The sequence below is a fragment of the Colobus angolensis genome, unplaced genomic scaffold, assembly GCF_000951035.1.
Source record: "Colobus angolensis palliatus isolate OR3802 unplaced genomic scaffold, Cang.pa_1.0 Scaffold1, whole genome shotgun sequence".
Lineage (NCBI taxonomy): Eukaryota > Metazoa > Chordata > Mammalia > Primates > Cercopithecidae > Colobus > Colobus angolensis.
Genome location: NW_012110918.1, coordinates 19,040,626 through 19,049,478, shown reverse-complemented (window position 1 = coordinate 19,049,478; position 8,853 = coordinate 19,040,626). Strand labels below are relative to the sequence as shown.

General features: G+C 51.1%; 1 protein-coding gene across 1 annotated transcript in view; it reads left to right on the top strand.

Annotated features, from left to right (window-relative positions):
• WDR45B (WD repeat domain 45B) overlaps positions 1–7,647 on the top strand; it is a 37,222-nt gene extending 29,575 nt beyond the window's left edge. The window contains exons 4-8 of the mRNA XM_011928545.1: positions 383–573; positions 3,043–3,128; positions 4,748–4,849; positions 5,584–5,705; positions 6,203–7,647. Of these exons, the coding sequence (XP_011783935.1) occupies positions 383–573; positions 3,043–3,128; positions 4,748–4,849; positions 5,584–5,705; positions 6,203–6,309 (608 nt within the window). The 3' untranslated portion in view covers positions 6,310–7,647. The remainder of the gene's footprint in view (positions 1–382; positions 574–3,042; positions 3,129–4,747; positions 4,850–5,583; positions 5,706–6,202) is intronic.
• The last annotated feature ends 1,206 nt before the right edge of the window (positions 7,648–8,853 follow it).

The window sequence follows — 8,853 nt, the reverse complement described above, 5'->3', positions numbered from 1 at the left end:
GTCTCGGCCTCCCAAAGTGTTGGGACTACAGGCTTGAGCCACTGTGCCCGGCCGGTCCTGTGGTTCTTGCCTTTTGAGATCTTTTGGGAAGTGCCCCAGATGGTAAAGTGATCAGTTTCACATTGCGTTTTCGGTAGCACATACCATGACGGATGGACGGTTGATAGAGTTATTCAGCACATGTCTTGATTATGAGGAAGTCTCATGCGAGGTAGCTTTGCTTAGCCCTCTCATACTCTTTACAATGAAAAGTCTAAATTGAATTTGTGGTTCTGATATAAATGATACACATCTGTTGTTTCGGAGAACTCGGGCAGAAAGTGGACTTTGGCTGCGAGAAATCAAAGGCAGTTCTTGATTGGTGTCCTCTGTCTCCATGCAGGCCTCTGTGTCCTTTGTCCCAATAGTAATAACTCCCTCCTAGCCTTCCCGGGCACACACACGGGCCATGTGCAGCTCGTGGACCTGGCCAGCACGGAGAAGCCACCAGTGGACATTCCTGCACACGAGGGTGTCCTGAGCTGCATTGCACTCAACCTGCAGGGAACAAGAATTGCAACTGCATCTGAGAAAGTAAGTGTACCCCTCACCTTGTTGGCGTTGTGCCTCCTGGAGCAGCAGGCTCAGCAAAATGGCCACTCCCTGTATCAAGACTCAAGGCAGTGGGCCTGCCCCAACCTGGAGCCCCTCAGGGGCCTGTGGACCTGGCTGGTCATGTCACCGGAGAGGTTGAAGTCTTCACAGGTCGTCTTGTGCTCAGGGACTGGTTTTATTTCCAGTTATTTACAAAGCAGTGTCTTGTAAAATATGATAAACCAAAGAAACAGGGCCGGGGCAGTGGCTCACACCTGTAATCCCAGCAATTTGGGAGGCTAAGGCGAGCGGATCACTTGAGGTCAGGAGTTTGAGACCAGCCTGGCCAAGATGGTGAAATCCCGTCTCTACTGAAAATACAAAAATTAACCAGGCGTAGTGGTGCACGCCTCTAATCCCAGCTACTGAGAAGACTAAGGCAGGAGAATCACTTGAACCCAGGAGGTGGAGGTTGCTGTGAGCCGAGATCACGCCACTGCACTCCAGCCCAGGTGACAGAGTGAGACTCCGTCTCAAAAAAAAAAAGAAACAAAAATACATACACATCCAAGTTTATTAGAAGAATCAGACATGACAGCTTTGTCATGTTGTTGTAGATTTTGCAGAACTACTCAGTTTCTGTGTGTCTGTCTTCACAGCTTGAGAACAGACAGCTCTAAACCCTTTTTACCTGCTTAGTTACGTGTCTTCATTGAATTACCACCAGATTATAACTTAAAATATTGACATATTGGACACATTGTCTTTTAAGGTGTGAGATCAGAAGAACTGTTAACTTTTTAAAATAATTTTAAATCTGGGATTCTTTATACTTCTTTGTGCCTGAATTCAGATTTTTACAAAGAAAATTGGTATCTTTTACTATAGTTTTTATTGAAGACTGCAAGCCCAGTGTTGCTTTGTAGGAAATTATAAATTGTGAAGGAGGTGAGACCACAAGCCAGTGACGGGATCCATTTGTGGGCACTGTCCGCAGAGGTTCGGTGTGGAGGCCCTGTCCTACCCTTTGACACGGTGCCAGCACCAGGGTCCCTCCTCAGCATGTGGGGACATGTGGCTTGGGGCGCGTCCCGCTCACTCCTGGGACACAGCTGAGAGCAGGTTTAGTTATTTCTAGGTAGTTTGTTTTTGTTTTGTTTTGTTTTTTGAGATTGAGTTTTGATCTGTCGTCCAGGCTGGAGTGCAGTGGTACGATTTCGGCTCACTGCCACCTCCACCTCCCGGGTTCAAGCGATTCTCCTGCCTCCACCTCCCGAGTAGCCGGGATGACAGGCACCTGCCATCATGCCTGGCTAATTTTTGTATTTTTAGTAGAAACAGGGTTTCACCATGTTGGTCAGGCTGGTCTCGAACTCCTGACCTCAGGTGATCCGCCTGTCTCGGCCTCCCAAAGTGCTGGGATTACAGGCGTGAGCCACCGCCCCCGGCCCTTTAGGTAGTATTTTTTAGAATGGTATTGTATTAGCAAGAAAATATATATAATTTTGTATGAATTAGAAATATGGTTCCTCTATATTTTTGATAAATTTTTTCTTATCTTTTTTACCTTTAGATTCTCCATCCCCACCTCCCTGCAACTTTTTCTTCTTTATCTCCCTGTGACGAATGTGGATGCTTCTCTGCTTCCTGCTTTCTTAGCTCAGCAGTGCCCTCTGGGTTAGCCAGGTAGATGGGATTACACAGAGCCTTGCAACATCTGCTGTTGGCAGTCACCCTGTAGAGCTGCTCCCGCCTTGTCCCCCACAAGCTGCCTCCTTACTGAACTCCCAGGAGCAGGGGCTGCTGGGTTGAAGGATATACAGATTTTTTGTTGGATGTTGTCAAAGTGTTTGACAAAAGATGCAACAGTTCTCGTTTTCCCAGCTGTCAGAATCAGCTGAAGAGTCCTCCTCGTTCCGGAGGAAATGTTAAAAACGCCCCCCGGCACCCGAGGTCCTGGGCACCTCTTTCTTGGGAAAGCCAGCATAGCTGACGTGAATGGTTTTAAGTCTTTGTATTTTATTTTATTTTTTTTTGCCTCACCTTTTTGATGGCAGGATTCCCATGCTGCTTCTCCTAGCTCTCTGGGGGAGTTAGGATTCGAACATGCTTCTCAGATGAGCACACCGTGTAGCAGGAGCAGGGAGCCTGGGCCTGGGTGTTCCTCCTGGGTGTCAGCCAGGGATGCAGGCGTCCAGGGTCAGTCCACACTGCCCGGTCAGGGGGTTGTCTCCTGCAGCCTCTCTCGACTTGTGCCCAGTGCTGTGGGACCAGGAGCCACCAACCAGCTCCTTCTCAGGGGCATGGCTGTGTGCTGGCAGTTGGAGGAGAACGTTAAGTATTAGATGATGTGGGTGAGTCTGAGAAAGGCTTGTGTGGACTAATGGGTTTGTGAATGTAAATCATTTCAAAAACTTAACGAAAACGTTTTGAATCTTTGATAATGAAACACTTCACTGTTTTTCAAAGGGGACCCTTATAAGAATATTTGATACTTCATCAGGGCATTTAATCCAGGAGCTGCGAAGAGGCTCCCAAGCCGCCAATATTTACTGGTAAGGGCACCCCCAGCTTCACCGGAGAAGAGCTCTGGGCTAACAGCACGGAAATGGGCCTTTGGGAAGTGGGAGAGGGGGTAGGAGCAGGCACCCTCTACCCATAAGGCTAGAGGAGGGAGAATTTGGGCTGCTAGGGGGTTGGGTTCAGCTTTTTAAATTGTGATTAATTATAAGTTGTTATTGTAGGAAATTACCCAAAAGTAGAAAATGTCGTAATTAACCCTGTGTCCACATTGATCAGTATTTGCTGGGTTTTGTTGTTGTTGGTTTTTGTTGTTTTTGTTTTGAGGCAAGGTCTTGCTCTGTTGCCCAGGCTGGACTGCAGTGACGCTGTCACGGCTCACTACAGCCCTGACCTCCTGGGCTCGTGCGATTCTCCTGCCTCGGCCTCTTGAGTAGCAGGGACCACAGTTGTGTACCACACGCCGGGCCAGTTGCTGTGTTTCTGTAGAGGGGTCGCGCTGCTGCCCTGGCTGGCGAGCTCGGGTTCGTTCCTGTTTACTTTTAGTCTTTCTGGTGTTTCTGCCAGTGTCGCCTCTTCACCGGCACTCCGGCTTGTGTTTAAGGCGATGCTGGAGACCGTGTTGGTTTGTCTGATTCCAGCCCGTTAGAGTCTGAGAGGCCACACTGCCGCCCCACAGTGGTGTCCCTGCAGCCCTGCGCGTCTCATGCTGAAGCCCTACTTGGGTCTCATGCCCTGTGGCCATGGCCAGGAGGCCTGGTGCCTCCCCCTTGGCTAGTATTGAGCAGCATTTGGGTCTTTGAGATGAAAATGTAATTAATTTAGCCAGAGGTGGCAGCTCCCGCCTGTAATCCCAGCACTTTGGGAGGCTAAGGCAGGTGGATCACCTGAGGTCAGGAGTTCAAGACCAGCCTGGCCAACATGGCAAAACCCCGTCTGTACTAAAAATACAAAAATTAGCTGGGCGTGGTGGCGTGTTCCTGTAATCGCAGCTACTCGGGAGGCTGAGGCAGGAGGATCGCTTGAACCTGGGAGGTGGAGGTTGCAGTGAGCCAGGGTCGTGCCACTGCACTCCAGCCTGGGCAATAAAGCGAGACTCTGTCTCAAAAAAAAAAAGAAGAAAAGAAAGAAAGAAAATGTAATTAATATATAAATACAGTGGCTTTACCCGTGAGGTCCTGGGCCTTGTGGTGTGCGGAGCACACGCCTGTCTGCTCCCAGAACAGACAGCACGCAGGCAATGCCTGCCCCAGCCCAGGTGACCTCCATAGGGGCAGCCTGCACCTCCTGGGGCCAGGATCGTTGGAGAGAATGTGTGTTTCTCACCTGAGTCTCCTGAGAGCAGCCCTGAGCGGCATGTTGGGGGTGGTCTGCAGGAAGCCCCTTGCCTCTCCCAGACACACATCTCGCCAGCTGCATCTGTGGGGCACCCGAGGAAGATTCTTGCCGTGATACACCGGATTGTGGCTGTGGCTTTGTGGCTTCAGCCTGTGGTGCTGTGGGGATGGTTGTCAGCTTGTTAAAGAAAGGGCCATATTCAGAATCGTCACCTCCAGAGTGGGAATGTTGAGTCTTCCGCGGCGTTGACAAGTGCTGTGGGTTAAGTCTCTGTCCACATCCACACAAAACTGAGCTGTGCTGGTTTTCTCTGCAGCATTAACTTCAATCAGGACGCATCCCTCATCTGCGTATCCAGCGACCACGGCACAGTGCATATTTTTGCAGCTGAAGATCCAAAAAGGAATAAACAGTCCAGGTAGGTGTTAGGGTGCCTGCTGGTGGGAAAAGCTCAAGGATGAAAGGAGTCCCTGTTGTTTCAGTGTGGACAGGATGGGACCCCCCACGCCAGCAGGGCAGTGTGGATAGACCCCACATGTCATCAGGGCAGTGTACACAGATGCCCCGATGCCAGCAAAGCAGTGTGGATAGACCTCACATGCTATCAGTGCTGAAATCTTTTTCATCTGGTTGATATTTCTTGGGGTTTAAAAATCAGTGCAGACCGGGCACGGTGGCTCACACCTATAATCCCAGCTCTTTGGGAGGCCGATGTGGGCAGATAACCTGAGGTCAGGGGTTCGAGACCAGCCTTGCCAACATGGTGAAACCCGTCTCTACTAAAACTACAAAAACTAGCCGGGCGTGGTGGCGGGCACCTGTAGTCCCAGCTACTTGGGAGGCTGAGGCAGGAGAATCACTTGAACCCGGGAGGCGGAGCTTGTAATGAGCCGAGATCGCGCCCCTGCACTCCAGCCTGGGCGACAGAGTAAGACTCCATCTCAAAAAGAAAAAAAAAGCAAAAATAGAATTTAAAAATAAAATCGTACAACAGGCTTTGTCAACAATGGCAAAAAAAAAATTCATTAAAGCTCAAACTATATGAAATAGCATTTTAATATTTTCAGCAGCATTCTGAGTTTAAGCAGGTGATTTTTTTTTTCCTGTAAACTTTTGTGGATGCAACCACTCTTTCTTTTTTTATCTTCATAGTTTGGCCTCAGCCAGTTTCCTTCCAAAATACTTCAGTTCCAAGTGGAGTTTCTCCAAGTTTCAGGTTCCCTCAGGCTCTCCGTGCATTTGTGCCTTTGGAACAGAGCCAAACGCCGTCATTGGTGAGTGGTCCTTCCTGGAGGAAACGTCCCAGCCCATCCCACCTGGGCTACATCCACTGAGCCTCGGACCCAACTTCCCATAGAATTCCCACCGCCGCGCTGTGGCACCGATGGCCGCCCAGTTCCCCTTATTTCTCCTGTGGGCTCAGTGTGTCCGGCTTATGGTCTGCACGGCCATTTGGGATGTCTTCAACCCCCATCCCATCCCTCCAGTCTCCCCAGGAAATCACTGGGACGGGTCTTCCAGTGTTTGTATAGATGACCAAAGAATGTTTCTTACCCTGTAGCCAACACTAGGTGACTAGATGTTCACCCCAAGACAGTCGGGACGCCCAGCCACAGTGCCAAGTGCACTCGGTGGGGACCTGGGGCCTTTTGGGGCTTTCAGAGCAGCTGCCTGGCTCCAAGAGACTTGTTTGCAGTTCAGCTCAGTGGGACTCGTTGCTTTTAACTTTGGGGGAAAGAAACACGGGTAAAATGGTCTCCTTCTATCCCAGCAATTTGTGCAGACGGCAGCTACTACAAATTCCTGTTCAACCCCAAGGGGGAGTGCGTCCGGGATGTCTACGCGCAGTTTCTAGAGATGACCGATGACAAGCTGTGACTCCAGCCCGGAGCGCCACAGCACCCACCACCTGCCGCCTTCAGGCTCTCGGGGCTGGTGCCAGCGCCCCAGGGGCCTCCTGGGCCACGGGCTGGAGGGGCTGCCCAGGGACCTTGGTCTCGAAGCCATATGTGGTTGTCTGCTTTCCTAAGGACTCCCATTTCCAGTATTAAAGAGAGAATCATCATCAAGGCACCGTAGGTACTCAGTGGCTGTGACCAGCTCGAGTGGCCGTGGCTGTCCCCGTGAGTTCAGCTGTGACGTTCGCTTCAGTGGCTCCACAGCGTCTCACACTGACAGGGGCTCCATACAGACCTGGGGACTGGGCTGAGAGGGTGGACGAGTTCAAGTTTGTTTTTGCAACAGATTCCATCGTTCTTACTGAGTCTGCAGCAGGGAAGTGAACAACTGTGCAAACGTAAGTTCTTACATTAGAAGCAGATTTAAATAGAACACCAGCAGCTTGCCTTAGAAAAGGAGAAAGGAATTCCTTCTCCCGTCCGAACATGAAGAAAAGCGACCTGATGCTGTGGAGAGAACGCAGCGAGAACGTTCCCCTCGCGTGAGCCCAGCCTGTGGTCTTCGTCCCCGCAGCGTGGTCATCTGTGCCCGTGGGTGGCGTCCCCGTCTCTGTTGGGGCCATTGGAACGCGGCAGACACCAGGCCACCCTAGAAGCCGAGCCGTCAGACCTCAGGCGTGTGCGGGGCAGGGACGCGGGGTCTCCTGGTTACATTCTGGGTTAAATCTGTTTCCCGGTTATGTGTAGGGAACAGCAGAGTGATGCACGGACTGTGAACATTTGTTGTGGGGGAAAACATCCTTTCACTTCGGAGTCATCTGCCAGAGCAGGGTCTGGGAGGGCCCGCTGCAGTTCCCGCTGGTGTGGAGGGAAATGCCTTGGTCTGGCCTCCAAGCCCCCAAGTCCACCGTCTCCCCTCCCCTCATTTATAAGAATAGCTACACACTAACATTTTGGGAAGGAAAGGCGCATAACTTTTTTTTAACATTTGGTAACTAAAATAGGTTATGGGCTCTATATTGTCAGCTACTTGGGATATATATTTAATTTTCTTAAATTCCCGTTAAACTCTATTTTGTGGTTTTGATTTCAGATTGCAAACATATAAAACCTGCGTAGCAGCGAGTTCTTGGTTTTGCCAGTTCCTTCAGTTCCTTTACTGTCACTGTCATGTAATCAGCTAACTTTGTATGTGGATTTTGATGTAAAGTATGCATGTTCCTTTTATGTGTATTTAATCATGTTTAATTTTGCACACTTATTTGTAATGTTTCTTTTAAATAAAAGTGACTAATTTTGTTGTACTCTGGACCTGTAATGGGAAATAGAATTGTGTGTTAGGAAGCCAAACACTGTTCCCCTTGTGAGAATCTGGTTGGACTGTAGGTTTCAGAACAGCCTGTGGGACTGAAGCGGGGGCCAGCCTGTGACAGGACAAGGTGGAAGCCAGGGCCACTGGGTGCAGAGCCTAGAGCTTCACTCTCTGAGGCAGGGACGGCCTGCCCTCCTCACTCCCCGTGTCAGGGCTGGACGGCCTGCCCCGAGGGCGCTTCTGGAGGAGGGAGGGAGGAAATGCATCTGGAGGAGGCCTGTGTGGCTCTGGAAGGTCTGAGGCTCCTGTTGCCTGCGGAGGTGGAGAGTGGCTGTGAGTAGCAATGTCCCTGCATGTTGAAGTGGCAGCTTAAAGTGAGCCGGGGTCACCCTGACTTGTCTCACACTTGAGATCTGACTCTGGGTGGGGGAGTAGGAATGTAATTACCCAGTTGATAAACATGAAGCCGGGGGAAGTGCATGCAAGAAGGGTGGGCTTTCTCGAGAGCAGTGCACGTGAACAGCCTCAGAACTGATGCGGACGGCTGGGCTGTCTCACAGCCCCGTTCACCAGGAACGTGGGGAGGGCCTGGCAGCACCGGCCCTCCCCAGGCATGTGCTTTTTAAAAATCACTGTAGAGCGGCGAGGACGCGGTGTCCCTAGGGCCGGCGGACTGTCGGGAGCACAGCAGGCTGCTTTTCAAATGGAACTGATGGGAAGCGCGGTGTACAAAAAACAAGGCCGGGCTGCTGCTTCCCCCGGAACCTCCTGTACCCTGGACATGGTGTGAAGGGTCTCCAGAGCTACTGCCTCAGAAGGTGCCTCCTCAGCAGCTTTCCTGTCTGATCTTACAGGTGCGTGGGCATGGATGACTCTGGCCGTGTTTCTGGTCTGCTCTCCCTCCCCCATGGCCCTGGATGTCTTGTGGGGACAGGCGGCTTGTGCCCTGTGGAGCGCAGCCCTGACCCACACCCACCCTGTGGTTGACGGTGACGCCTGTGTCAACCCCTGGCCCCTCCCCCTCCCTCCCACCACTGTAGTCGGGGCGCTGGCCGTCTGTAGCCTTCTGTGACCAGAGTTTCATATTTGTGTTTTCTTTCTGCAACCAAACTGAGCTCCTGAATGCCAGAGATCTTTCACGTGACTTAGTCCTCACCTCTCTTCTGTTGTGTCAGAGGCATTTGCTTGATGACATTTTTGAATCTTGTACCA